The sequence below is a fragment of the Rutilus rutilus genome (assembly GCF_951802725.1).
Source record: "Rutilus rutilus genome assembly, chromosome: 15".
NCBI lineage: Eukaryota > Metazoa > Chordata > Actinopteri > Cypriniformes > Leuciscidae > Rutilus > Rutilus rutilus.
The window spans coordinates 8819033-8834440 of record NC_140220.1 but is presented as its reverse complement, the minus strand read 5'-3'; the positions used below and the strand labels follow the sequence as shown (position 1 = coordinate 8834440).

General features: G+C 38.2%; 1 protein-coding gene across 11 annotated transcripts in view; it reads left to right on the top strand.

Moving 5' to 3' along the window:
- trdn (triadin) overlaps positions 1 to 15408 on the top strand; it is a 62867-nt gene that overhangs the window by 26482 nt on the left and 20977 nt on the right. For 9 of the 11 annotated variants that reach the window (XM_084431562.1, XM_084431566.1, XM_084431565.1 and 6 more), the window contains 5 exons: positions 1003 to 1029; positions 4444 to 4470; positions 6564 to 8225; positions 10067 to 10111; positions 10314 to 10415. In XM_084431562.1, the coding sequence (XP_084287688.1) occupies positions 1003 to 1029; positions 4444 to 4470; positions 6564 to 8225; positions 10067 to 10111; positions 10314 to 10415 (1863 nt within the window). The remainder of the gene's footprint in view (positions 1 to 1002; positions 1030 to 4443; positions 4471 to 6563; positions 8226 to 10066; positions 10112 to 10313; positions 10416 to 15408) is intronic. The other 2 variants (XM_084431567.1, XM_084431568.1) reach the window with 1 other exon arrangement.

The window sequence follows — 15408 nt, the reverse complement described above, 5'->3', positions numbered from 1 at the left end:
ACACCATGTTTATGGAATTCCAAACAAACCATTGCCATTTTATCATACTGAATTAACCTTTAATGTTTTTGACAAATGTCACAGCCAGGGATAAAAAAAATATATATATATATATAAAAAAAATGTTTAATGTAAAAACTGCTGTAGAAAAATTGTTTCCACTAGCAACTTAGTAGAAAAATGACTCCATGGCTTGAATTGCATTGTTCACACCACACAAGAATTTGAATTAGAAAGACAAGAAGAGGAATTCACTGAATTGCAATTAAACAGGTGATGCATAAATAAGTGTTCTTCCGCCTATATGTTTATTGATCAAATACAGTGAAATATATAAACTACATGCACATTTTAAACTATGTGGCATTTCAATTGTCAATCTTTAATGTTGTATAATCTTATTTACTAGATTTGATAGTACTGTATACAGTAATGGGAATTTATGAACATATCAAAAACTTACCTTCATAATCATCTCTGGAAATGAAAAATGTAATTTCAATCATGAAAAATATTACTCAACTCTATACAAAATCACCAATATGCTCTGCTTTTCATTTGAGCACCAAAGGATGTATACAGATCACACTGGAATAAAACAGGCTCACCAGATCAATTCGCTCAGCAGACAAACAAGCTGATTAATTAAACATTCTAATTGCACACATGTAAATGCATCATCGGGCATAAAGGTGGCTTCACATGCCGAATAATTTTGATTTGAACCTGTTTGTCGCATGCAAATTAAATGTGTAAAAAGTGTGAAATACAAAGATTACAACACTTCTGTGTGTGTGTGTGTGTGTACTGATGTTGACATGCCCTTTTTTATAGAAGATCTTAGAGGCCAGGAATAAAGTGCTGTGGACTGCAGACAAGCCTTTTCCCTTCTCTGATCCACATTTATAATTTATTCAACCCTCATCAATGTTTCAAAGGATCTATTTTGTAGGTTCTTCTCTAACACTGTCTTCTGTATTCCTTCCTCCTCTGCCAATTTAGGTGATCGTCATTTTGTGAAGAAAAAAGGTCAGTATCATTCTCTGTGCTCCTTCACTTTGAACATGCACACATAAGATATGCATCATTTTTAAAGGTGCACTAAAATTCTATTTTAATTGTTTGACATAAATAAATGAATAGTGTTTAAAATCAACATGAGATGAAGAATCCAGTCATATCTGTTAGGGTAGGATATACCAAGCCTTTTGCACATCTTAAACATGACCTGACCTTGTGAGGTGTACTTTCTTCTTCATGGTTTTCTGAAGCATTTATTCTCAATTTAAAGTGTACTACAACAGCACTTCAAGGGTGTCAAGTGGTGTTTGGCATAAATAATGATATTCAGACAGTTGGTTTGAGAATTGATACATTACTGCTGAACTAAATAAATATGCAAATCTCCTCACAAAACGCTTCTCACATTAGGTTTGTGGGACTTTCAGCTGTTAATTGAGGAAGTATTAGGGGCAATATTTGAAGAGCAATCATTAGTTGGCTGAAAGGGTGAATATTTTGTCAGGTTCATTTTTTTTTTTTTTTTTTTTACATAAAGCAATGAGTTTGGAGTACCATATTCAAATTAAAGCCTCACAAAATGTATTAGGCTACAAATTGGGTTCTTACAAAGCAGTGTACCTTGTCATTGATGATATTAAATAGATAGTTCACTCAAAAAAATGAAAATGTTGTTCCGAACCCCTAAGGTTTTCAATCTTCTGTCGAGCACAAAAGAAGAAGTTTAACAGAATTTTGATAACACTCTTTTCCACTCAATGCAAAGTGAATGGTGACCATTGGCAATAAGTGTCCAAAATGATTTAAAAAATCTCTAAAAAGCATGTAAGCAACGGATTGAAAAGTGCTATTTACTATGTTACAGCCAGTGCCAAACTGCACATTATGAAATCGCACAAATGTGAGAGGTGGAGAGGAAGATATGACTATGGACACTTTTATGATACTTTTATGGTGCTTTTTTGGTGTCATTTTTGGAACTTGACAGCCTGTGGGCACCATTAAAGGGAAAATTCTGTCATTAATTACTCCGTTAATTACCTTTTTATGAAATCTGAGAGCTTTTTGTCCCTCCATTGACAGCCTACCACTTTGAGGCTTCAAAAAGTTAAGTGATTGTAAAACTAATCCATATTAATTGAGCAGTTTAGTCCAAATTTTCTGAAGATACTCGATTGCTTTATATGATGAACAGATTTAATTTAGGCTTTTATTCTCATATAAACATTGATCAGAGAACATAAACAGAAGCTAAACCAGACCTGCTTGACCTCATTGGTTCTTGTGGAAGCTCAAATGTGCTGCGAAACACAAGAGAAACAGTGACATCCCATATGTTGTACTGTCCGGTAACGCCCAGTCCATATGTGTATCCTCCACATGTATACCTCCCTACGGGCAGGATGTGGCTTCCGCAGCGTTTTCCTTTCCAACGAAAGGGCACTCTTTCCCAGTGTTAACAAGTCTGACTGTTTAGTTTATTTATTTGTTTAGTTTAGTTTAGTTTATTTATATCAGGACAATGTGCAGTTACATTAAAAAGCTGGCTGCACCAGATTTAGCACTATGCTAATTTCCATCTGTAGTCCTACACAGTTAAAATTACATAACAGAGTTAAAATTACATAGTAAAGGCAATTAACCTACAAAAAAAAAAAAAATTATATAACAAAGACAGTTAAAATTCATAAGTCAACACCATTGCCGCGTATTTCCTCCTTAAAACTGCAGACAGTCTCAAAAACACGGTTTGAAATCGCTGGTGTTTCTGACGTCACAAACTACCTTGTAACCAATCAGATCAACGTGTGATCGTCAACGAGTGGATCTCTGAGCTGCTGTGAGTGAGTGGAGGCGGGGCTCATTTGCATATTCATAGAACCGCGTATAAAATGAGGCAAGGGTGTAGAGTTACATTCAAGGCATGAAGATATTATTTTCAAGAAAAAAAAAAAACATTTAAATATGTCATTTTGGTGATCAAAGATGAGTTTTAAGTGATAAAATGAATAACTACAGGGGACTTTAAATATTAAATGTCGTCGGAAAAAGTCACCAGAATTCATACCATTGATGAAGTAAAAAAAAAATAAAAAAAAATAAGTTAAATATAAAAACGTAAATGTTTCGGTCACTAATGACCAAACAGCACCAAATGGTTACGAGGGAAAATACTTAATGGAATCTCTTAATACAATATACAAAGGCAGTTTACAGAGAAGGTACAATATACAAATATAAAGTGCAAATTACCAAATTGTGTGCAAAATTAGCTAGTTGCAATGTTATAAGGTGCTAAATATATGGAGTGCAACAGTTTTTTATTTTTTATTTTTATAACACACAAAACATAATACAGTGTAAAAGCCATCAAATGGTACCCACAAGGGTGTCATCTGATGGCCAGATACCCGTCTGGTACTTTTAGTGTGAACAGGACTGGTGGTCTAAAAGCCAGTCTTTAACTGCCTGTGAGAAGCTGTAAAAATCTGCATTGTTCTTCAGATTGTGTGGACTGAGTGGGTCTTGCTGAACAGCAGTGACTTCCCTGGCCTAACCTCTGCCTCAATAATGCGGGGGGATCAGGAGGCTTTTGTCTAGACACTGGAAGGTGGCAGCACTAGTGACGTTTTAATAGGGATCCCAATCAGTCGATACGTCGACTACATCGAATGTGAACGACTGAAAGGGAACGTCTCGGTTACGTATGTAACCCTCGTTCCCTGAATGAGGGAACGGAGACGTAGTCCCGTCGCCACTATTGCTGGACCACTGCTGACTCCGGGCTCTGCTCGGCTCCTCAGTGAAAAACAATTGGTGCGTGCATCCACTTCCGTATTTATAACCGTGTTGCAAGGCGGAGCGTGGATGCAAAGCTTGCACGCCAAATGTGTGCATTGGCTCGTTTTATCAATACTCGAAGATGACAGGCTCCCTAAGCGTGATCCTAATGAGTCGATACGTCGGGTTCGTATTCAGGGAACGAGGGTTACATACGTAACCAAGACGTTCTATCGAGGTAACGTAACATGCTTGAGCTTCTGTTGGATTACCACAACAGAAGTGTGTTAATAAATGTTTATATGTGAATAAAAGCCTAATTTCAATCTGTTCATAGCATAAAGCGATCCGATTGTGTCTCTTCATAAATTTTTTGACTAAAACACTTATGGTGAGTAAATGATGAAAGATTTTTCATTTTTGGGTTAACTATCCTTTATACTGTTAGTTAGTATCATGTGTTAAAGTATGCAAAAACAGCATCATGGTGAAGAAGCAGCTGACAAGGGACTTAGATATTTGTCAAATTTTACACCACATCATTTTTTATTTAATTTTTACCATGCATTAAACCTCACATTAACCAACTAACTTAATCACAGTTGTTCTTATATTCTTATGGTCTGTGTATCTCTCCTCTAGGAGAATTCCTGCCACCAAGAAAAAAAGGTCTGTGTCTTGAAGAGAGCTTGATGAGATTGCATTCATTAGAGAATACACAACCCATCAGCATAACAGATAACAGTTTGCTTGAGTCTGTAATTAACACATTTATATTAAAGTTGCATTAGGAGGGCAAGCATTAGAGTATTTTATGGAGAATGGGCATTATGCTGTCATTGATTGCATTTGGAGCCATGCATTCATAATCATTTCCCTTTGTGTTCACACACCCTAATTATGCTCCCCATGCTAATCAGTGTTCCATAAAGCTGCATGTATTTGTCTATTAACATTTTCATGAAATTATCATTAAGCTGGTAATGGTAAGCTCTAAATGGTAAAGCTATTGCAGAAAGCATCTAAACACCATTATCAGTTTCAGCAAATGCAAATGTTTGTGAATAAAAATAGTCCCACATATGTGTAATAAAAGTCTGAATTTGATTATATGGGCAACACATTTGCTGTCATTTGTCATATTAACACTTAAGGGAACTCTGCAAGCCTCATAAATTGGTGTGCCCCTGTTTTGCTTTAAAGGTACAGTCCATAATTGTTGACACAGGGACACCTAAGAGACCAGGAAATTAGATGTGCGCTCCTAAGACATACAGGCAGTGTCACTGGAGGAGATATATAAACCATAAGTATTGTTCTTATGATGCTATACGTCTCATTGTGGCGCGGTAATTTCAGACACTGTAAACTTCCCTTTTACAATGATTTTTTATTGTACACTGTTTAAAGTACCTTCTTAAAGACCCCATGATATGTATTAATGAATGCTTACAGTTTTTCCTATGGTAACAGGAAATTAGGGTGGGACACACTTTTAAAAACCAATAGAGTGATGTATTTTTTTAGGCCAAAGCCTGAAAACAAGTTTTAGCATTTTAGCACTTCCAATTCCAATTCCAAAAAGTCTGAAATAAGGTGTCTGGTTAACACAAGCTCAAGATATTTGTCAGTGTTTATTATGCATGCTTAACCGGTCCTACTCGACCCACTTCGAGCTGGATTCGAACCGGGGTCTCTGGCGTGGGAGGAGGGTGCGAAAACAAGGATGTTAAAGACCGCAGTCTCTATCTAGCGTGCCTCTTGAGGCAAGGGGAGTGAGGTTTACACGCACAGCTCTTACTTGCCTACGTCCGTTACACATGATTTATCCATGCACATCTTTTTATATACTCATGTTCCATCGTAATATCTGTAAATCGAAAAAATAAGCTCCCCCTCCGCCTTTCAACAACATCTCTTCTTTAATGAGGACTTAATGCAGAGCTGGATAATAAAACCTCCCCTTCCGCAACCTGACAATCACATAAAATCGCAGCAGTTTGCAAACCACAATGCAATGATCCAATCAAATACTGATCGACAAAATCAAGTCTCGCCTTACTTTTTTTTCTTGTTCAAAAAGCCATTTCCCTTGGTCACCATTGGGAAGAAAAGACAGTCACAATATCTGTTTCATGCCGACTTTAACAGACATTGACTAATGGTGCGGTCACATTAGCAACATTTCAAAGGTCCATTGTTTATTGTCAATAGTGTAGCGATATGTGAAGCACAGCTCACACAGAAGTCACTTTCAAACCAATTAACTTTCTTGGTTTGTGACCAACTTGAAACCCTTACAAAATATGCATGGGGAAATCTTTCGCCCTCACATGAAATTCAGTTGTTTGGATTCCATTTGATACTTGTTTTTGGTTCAATAATTTTCCAAACAACAGTAAATGCAACCGAACCTTAAAAGCCACAAAAGTTTGGACAATTTGTTATTCTGACAATATATTGTACCATTGGAGGCCTCATGAGCAATATGCAGAGCTCCTTTGTGCATCAACAGTTGTACTAAAAAACCTAAGGAACCTATTCGTTTGCATGTCTTCTAAGTATTCAACTATCTAATAGCATACTACTAAAGGGATACTTTCACAGTAAAAAACATAATATGCATAATCTATCTGATTATATGTTATGCACTGGATTGTGTATGTCTAGCCACAATTATTTAGAATCTGTCTCATCCTGTGGGGTTTGAACCCCACACTCTCTACAGCTTCACTGACATTTCTGACAACCTAATGATATAGTTGCAGAGATACGGGCCAAGGAGATCTTAGAAGAGGAAGGGGAGTACGAGGAGGAAGAGGAGGAGGAGGAAGAAGAGGCGGAGGAAGAAGATGAGATGGCTGCTGATGAAGAGTTGGAAGAAGAGGATGATGAAGAAGAAGTAGAAGAAGAAGATGGTGAGGAGATTGAGGAGGAGGAAGAAGAATCTGCTGAAGAAGAGGAAGATGAAGAAGAGGAGGAAGCAGCAGAGGAGGCTGAAGAAGCTGATGCTGATGCTGAGGAGGAAGAGGTAGATGAAGAGGAGGAAGCAGCAGCAGAGGAGGCTGTGGAGGAGAAGAAGGTAAAGGAAGAGGAGGCTGAAGAAAAGGAGAAAGAAGAAGCTGATGCTGAGGAGGAAGAGGAAGATGAAGAGGAGGAAGCAGCAGCAGCAGAGGAGGCTGTGGAGGAAGAGGAGGAGGAGGGAAAGGATGAGGAGGCTGAAGAAAAGGATGAAGTGGAAGCTGATGTGGAGGAGGAAGCAGCAGCAGAGGAGGAAGAGGAGGAGGAGGAGGAGGAGGGAAAAGAAGAGGAGGCTGAAGAAAAGGAGAATGAGGAAGCTGATGCTGAGGAGGAAGAAGAACATGAAGAGGATGCTGCTGCTGCTTCTGCTGCTCCCGAAAAGGAAGATGCTTCCATCCCTGCCGAACCCGATGAGGAGAAAGATGAAGCTGCAGAACTTGTCACCTCTAAAGAAGCTGAGGCAGCTGAAGATGATGATGAGGAGGACAGAACTGATGCAGATGAAAAGATTCCTACTGCATCACTAGATGATCAGGATGATGAATCGAGCAAAGCAGAAGAGGAGGATGAAGATGGCACCATAGATGATCTAAAATCTAATGCTGAAATCCTCCCACCTTTGCCCACAGAAGAGCACGACGATGATGTTGAAGTTGTAGCTGATGATTCCTCCTCTGAAGATATGGGTGGGGAGGCTGGCCATGAAGAACCACCTCAGGAAGAAGATGATAAAGAAGAATTACCCGAGCCAGCCCTTAAATTGCCTCCTACTACAGACGATGACAATACTGATGATGACCAAAAAGATGACCAAAGTGAGGAGAAAGATGATGACGATGATGTCCAGGAGGCTGAAATCCCCATTGTGCTTGGTATCATAGCAGATGCTGGTGTTACAGTCACTGATGTTGAAGCTCAGGAAATTGGTGAGGAACCTATACTTAAAGTTGATGGTGATGCAGAGATATTAACACCCATAGAGGAGAGTGCTGCTAAAGCTGACGACGCAGTAGATGATATAGCTGGCTCACAAGATGGCTTAAGCGCTACTGATATCCCATCTGATGACCACGATGATAAGATAGCTAAAGAACTAGCTGACGATCACGGTGAGGGTGTTAAAGACAGTCTTAAAGATGAGACTGGTGTTGGGCTGAAAGACGCTGACTCTGAAAAAGATATAACAAGTGAAGGTGAGGGTGTTACTGAGGAGCCTGAGCTAGCTGATGATGTTGCAGATAAGGAGGAGCAGGAGGCAGAGGGAAAAGAGGAGGGAGATGAACAGATAAGTGGTGAGGATGATGATGGTATTATAGTAACAGCACCTGTAGTTAGCTCCGAACCAGGTGGAGATGACACAACAGTGATGGCTGATGAAGATGATGGCTCTTCACCTGAGAAAGGTACCAAAAATATTTTTAGTTACTGACTCCGAAAGGTTTGTTTGCTTTTCAAAAATGTGTTCATGGCAAAATGACAGATAATCTTGCAGCCAGTGATTTTAGGGTTGGGAACTGAGATAAAAAAAAAAAAATGGAACCAAATAATGTTTTGTTTCTGTAGTTTTCACACATGCATTTGGATGCAGTCGGAACACCATACTAAAATACTCTGACAGTTTCCTGAACTTTTTCACTGGCACTGCAGCATCATTACTGAATCTACATTGCAAAACAAACAGCGCGACCAATGTAGTTTGATTCCCAAAAGAATCACTTCGAGCTGGTTCTTGTTAGTGAATCAAAAAACACCCAGCACAACCAGTGTAGTCTGTTTCCCGAACAAATGACTCTCTTTTCAGTCGACTCTTTTTAGTGAATTTATTTTTAGTACGTTTTGTCATTAGGATTTTATAAAAAATAATGAATGAAATTTGTTTACACATTTTTGTTTGTTTAGTATTGTATTGATTTTAACATATTTAAGGCAAAATTATTAATAAAAATTATTTAAAAACCTTTCAAATAAACAAAGTTTGTATAAACACTTTTTTCAAAAACTGTTTTAAATCATTTGTTTTATATCATTTGGCGGTAACATTGCATTTCCCAACATCACATTCTTTACAAGTACTAAAAGAATACTTGATGGAACCATTAAGGAACCATACAATTCTCAAGAATTCTATATGATTCCCATCGCTAATTGTTATATCAGTCTGCAACCCTGTAAAAGTGATCAGTTGACTTAGCTTAAAAAAAATGTGGAAACCTGTTGCCTTCAAATTATTAAGTAAATAAACCATGCATGATTGAAAAAAGTAAGTTATGTGGAATTGTCAAGTTCATGTAAATAATTTTTTTTTGAATTACGCATGAAGCTCATTTACTTAATTTTAAGGCAATGGGTTTCCCCACTTTTTTAAGTTAAGTCAACTGATCACTTTTTTACTAATTTTGCTTTTTTTAACCAAAGGTTTGCACAATTTTAGCCAAAAACAATAATCATTTAGACGTCACTTTGCTGTCACACAAAAATAGTTTAGTCTAAGTTTGTTACCATACATATGCAAATACGCTGGTAGGAAAGGACCCCATTTGAGTTCTAATTGAATTGAAGTCTAATTCATGCTGGGTGGATCAAAGAACAGCACCTGGTGTATTGCTGTTCAGCTGCCAGTGAAACGGTTAGAATCCATGAGAGACTGCTTTCATGTGAACTGTCACCAAGCGGTTGTCCTGAAAGAGGTCATTCAAGGGTATCAAAGTTCTAGATGATCAAGGAAAAAATGGGAAACTAAGCTAAATGAAGGTCAAAATTGGTTACAGTGGCTTAAATGAGTAGTTAAGAATAGTGGTCATAGTCATTGTCTTACAGTAGCGCATAAAGAAATGAATTGGTAAGCTTAGATAATGTATACCGCTTATGCTTTTTACTAATGGTCGTTAAAAAAGGGCTGCTTGACTTTACCCTGCTAACCTAATTTAGCTGATTTGATCATTCACTCTGTGCAAATCTAAACCAACTGTTCCAGTTCTTAACTTGCTACTGATGTTGCTAATGAATTCTGAAGGATCAGCCTCAATACAATAATTGAAAAAAAAAATCTGTATGTAAATTAAATCTGATTATATCTCTTTGTAAAACACTAATGCAATCTACCCAATAACAAAGGGAAAATCTTAGCTGCGCCAAAATTGCTTGTCAGAGTTCAAGAATAATAGGTCAAATGAAAATAAATTGTTACCCATTGAGGCCTCTGCTGACTTTGTCATGTGTGTAACTCATCTATGTGATACAACAGCTTCTGAAGCCAAAGAGGATGTGGACATGGAAGAAACGGTTCAAGGTATAGTCTGTTTTCAAAATGCTCAGTATGAAAAGCATCTCACTAGTAAATGTTGAAAGCAGAAATATCTGTTTTATCACATTAATTGAATTTTAATGGTTACTAAAGGCTTTAAAGACTTGATAGATTCGAAATAAAATCACGAATACTTCTTGTGATCTATCTGGCAAGCCTTATAAATATGTTTTCTTTTCTTTCAAAGGCATTACAACCCTGGAAGAAGAGGAAAAAGATGAAAAGGAAGAAAGTGCAGACGAAGTGGAAATTGCAGAAAAAGCACTAGAACCAGAACCGGTCCCTAAAGGTAACAAACATGGCAACAGTTTGCTTGCATGAAGCATATAAAATGAGCCAGAATTAAAATGAGAAAATATTGTCAACACTAATAAGCTAAAAAGGTTATTGACTGTGGAAGAGTGGGGTTCTAACATGCAGATGGTGTGGATGAGGGGAGAAGAGGGCATATGTGTGTGTGTGTGTGTGTGTGTGTGTGTGGCAAGAGATGTGAGGGTTGAGAAGACCCTTAGGACTCAAACTTTGATCTCCAAGGCTCATTTTTCCATCTATTACACAACAGTAGGATCAATAGGATGATGCTGGTGTGTGTCTACTAGTTTGGTAAAAAGACAAATTTTGCAACTGAACTTATAACAAATAACCTATACATTTACATTTATTCATTTACCAGATGCTTTTATGCAAAACACTTACAAATGAGGAATACAACAAGCAAAGAGGAAATCTTAAAGCTCCACTGTGTAAGATTTTCTCCCATCTAGCGGTGAAATTGTATATGACTACCAACTGAATATTACTTTCTAGCCCCTCCCATTCCGAGGGCGTTTTAACTCCTACGATGGCCGTTTTATTCCAAGATTAACATGGCTTCCAGCTCGACTTCGTCCATGAGTGTTCCTTCAAGTGATGAGGTTACTTTAGAAAACTATTACAAATTGCATTTAGTTATTTAGTCAGTTAACATGTAGGTTATGACCTCTATGTAAAACGAATAATAGTTTTACGTTTTTGTTATTTTGGTACCATTTCATTGCTAACATCAGCTATCAGCTATCCCAAACGAATGCAAGATAATCTTAGTAAAGTATCATTGCTATCGTTATTCCGTATATTGTACGAGATTAATAATGTAAGGCAATGTTTACAGCGTAGGCTACATCATTTTCTCTGTGAGCGAGTAATCTCCCCCTCACATTCGTCACGGTGCCACTGAGTGTAAAAGCGTATGTATGCTTGTATGTATTCTGAATGGCAGATTCTACGCTTACGGTGGAAGTAATTACACATGAATGAGCACATATCATTTTGAAAGAACAAAGTGTTTTTTGCTAAGAATCAATTAAAAAAATTTAACTTGAGAAGTGCTAGTAATACAAACTAAAGTTTAAGTAATACAAAGTTTATTTATTCAAAATAATTATTTCAATTATATTATATGCCTATGTACCCTAAAATACTCTTTGGCATAATTTTTCAGTTTACCTCAACAGTTTTTCTGCATATGTGAGGTCCTCAAAAGGGAAGGAAGAAAAAAAAGGTTAAGGTAGCGTCAGCTTCTAGAGTTATTTGGCTGAATACCACGAAATCATAAATAATGCACTAAAAGTGTAAAAAGGTATAACCTCGGCCATGTTAAAATTAAATAAAAGCAGAAAGAGCACAAGGGTCTCTATAATATGATTTTCTTCTAGTGAGATGCATTCCTCCCTTTCCAATTATTCCTGCTATTTGATTTATTGATACGGTGTTGAACTACAATTTTTCTGAATTCCTCCGGTGGGCAAAAGATCTTACTGGGTATCAGATTAAAATCTGGAGAGGAGATTGGGGATAAAGCAATGTGTGTATTGCAGGATGGAAATCTAATCCTGTGCTGAGACAATGTATGACACAGCAGTATCACAGACTCAGAGCTGAGATGAGTTCAGAGCACTGCTAGTTCTTCTGTCTGGGAACAGGAGAATGAGGTGTACTTGGATGTACCTGCAGAGACAACAGTGGAACACGGCGAGGCTGAGCCTACAGTATCGGTACTGGTACTTGTACAGAGAGTTTCAAATACATTTGGTTAAGGAGAAAAGGTCATTATGTTGTCAATTCAAGAACACTCAAGCAACCATGGTTAAATGGTTTCTAAGTAATCTTTGATTGATAGCTAGGGCGTTTACACCTGGTATTAAGATGTGTTTTCGCAGATTGGATCACAAGTGGGCGACGCTAAATACAGGTGTAAATGGGGTCTAAAACGTTTTGAGCATATCCACAGACACACTGATGATGGCTTAGGCTGAAACGCGTCTGTGTGGACATGGTATAAATAAATATATGAGATATAACTACAGAGTGCGGTTTTTCATCTTTATTTCAGATCCACATTCGACCACATGATACCATACACTATGAAAGCAATCCGGTCAAATGCGTTTTCGACTACCTCTGGAAGTGGTCGAAAGTGGACAAGCTCAAAACGTTTTAGACCCCGTTTACACCTGTTTTAGCGTTGTCCACTTGCGATTGACCAAAACGCATTTTAATACCAGGTGTAAAGAGGGCCCCAGAGGTAGTCGAAAACACATTTGACTGAATGCGAATTTGCTTTCGTAGTGTAAACGCTCATGTGTTCGAATAGCCACAAAAGACTGCCTACTCTCCGCGTTCTGACCTAAAGCGTAAATATTATGGGAAGTGGGCTAGCCAGACAGGATTTGAACTTTGTCTGCTGAAGACCCAAGTTTGGTTTGAAGACGAAAAACGTACCAAGCTCAATGTTGTCTCACCATTCATGATTTCTAACACGCACTCGGCGTGGTCTTGCGGCTATCAGAGCAGAAGCTGCTGCTCTCCGTATGTTTTTCCATTGTCTCCGGGCGTGTTCATATGTAAATTGCGCAAGCTTATCAAAAGTAGGGCTCACTGCATCCTGGACACCCAACCCTGTCCACATCCAAGTGTGGCATTGGATGTGGTCAGGCATTTTTTGACATCACAAAAGGTAGAATCTGTGAACGGCTTATTCTGAGACAATACTTATGATTTATGGGTATTAAAAAAAAGGAGTGGATGGATTTTTATCATTATAGGGTGGTTGTGTACACAGACTGCCAACACACATTTATGTTCAAACACCTGAAAGTGAATTTTGCAACTGGTTTGGGGGGAAAAAATCACGCTAATGAGAATGTGACATATTTGGACATAGGCGTCACACTTGGATGTAGGCTTGGATGTCCACCGCAGGCTGCAGCGAGACGCTTCTCAGCTTGTTTTGTCCATTAGATCGAAAGATCTGAAAAAACCCATACATTTACCCACCCATAGACCCTCCCCTCAAGGAAATCAGGACAGAAGTGGTTGAAAGTGGACAAAAGAGACTATAACACCTGGTGCAAACGGGATCGCTAGGTGGTTGCTGGTGGTGTACTGTAACTATAAGCAATTGTTAACCGTATATTTGTAATTAAACTTTTAGACAAGGTTTTGTCAAGACAACAATCAAAGTTTGTCTTGACCAACTTTACTTTTCTAGTTAAGTCTGTTTTTCACCTACAGTGATTTCGCAGCAACATAATGATTTGTATTCAATCTCCTGCTGTTTGTGCAATGAACATTAAAAATGTATGTCAAGTCTGTGGGCATTTATGCATGCTGAACTGAATATGGCTTATGCAGATCTCAAGTTGACCACTGCTTTTATGAAGTGAAATGAAATAATTTCTTTGTGATTCAGCCTTGACTTCAGTCCACCGCATGACTCTGTCTGTGGGCTGTCCGGCGAGGAAACATTCCTTCTCTATTTTCTCGCTTTTACTGTTGCTCTGTGAATGTGATTTCACCAAGTAGGACATATTCCTGGATCAACATCCTTTCAACATTCCAATCAACCAATCAGATTTGAAGGATAGGTTTACAGTGGATGTCAAGTTTAGCTTATAGCAAGGGTTAGGGGCTTCTACACCAATTTGTTTTTGTTTTTTTTACCTGTCATTTCCCTCTGTTTTTAGGGATAAGTTATGGGTAGGGTTTGGTTTAGGGGTAAGGATAGGGTTAGGACTAGCCTAGAAATCCAGACCTAAATCTGAAAGATTAATGGTCTGGCATCGACTAATGAAAATCGGCCAGCTCGAGGGGCGGCACCAAGCATGCATTTGAAAATCTCACTGCATGCAATTGGATAACACTACAACCAATCACAACAAGCCCCATACGCTTAGCTACCAGCGGAGCTAACTGGTAGATTAGATTACTGGCAAAACAGCAAAAACGCCCTTCTTGCAAAGGAGCGATTCGAGCGCCGTCTTCTGTTCCTCTTTTAGATAAAAAGCCAAGTCTAACTCGTTCATTGTAGCGGCCAAAGCCGTTTCAAACAGCTGGTGTTCATCCATAGCCATCTTGCAATGTTTACTAATGAGCTCGCCTCTGGCCCGCCTATATCAGATAACCCGATGTGATTGGTGCAGCTCGGCTACAAGGGCATAGTTAATGAGCATCATTACTCGACGGCAGAGTAAACTCGCTGTGCAAATTCAACTTGTGCTCTCACGAGAACTCTGGATTTCCAGGGTAGGTTAGGACTATGTTTTTGGAAGGAATGTTGTTCAAAGATCAACAAAAGATGTTGATCCAGGAACAATTCTTACTTGGCAAAATCACGGTGACCACCGGTGCTCTTAGGTAGGATATATATGAAATGATAGATCTGTTACTAAACTCCAACTGTTGAAGGTGATAGAAAAAAAACAAAAAAAATTCAGCTATGCTTTCATTAAACTTCCACAGCTACATCCCTGATCACCTCGCTTAGGTGTTGGTATAAAGTATTTTATTTTATTTTTAATTCACTATTATTCAGTAAATTGGTGGCAGCAATATGATAAGATTGTAATATGTTTAAGGAGCACTGTGTGTGCTTGCTTTTATATTTAATATTTAATTATTAAATAAAAATAATTATTTGGGAGTCTTAAAAATATTAAAGGGTTTTGTCCCGCTGATCTGTTTTATTGACAAGTTTAACTCACTTGTTTTTGACTTTAGTACGTTCTTTAAAATGTTGTGCTCCAAAGAAAATTACAGCAATAACATCACCCCATTCCATTTACTGCAGAGAGGAGGCCAGAAAAAATGAGAATCTCTGCCCTGCCTGCAGGCAAGCAGCAGATACTCTGTCATTCCTCTATCAAGAACATCATTAGATATGTTTCACACAACAAAATAAATCCCTGCTGAGAGAAAGAAGCCTGCTGGTAGGGGAGAGAGAGCAAAAACGTGGAACTTGAAGA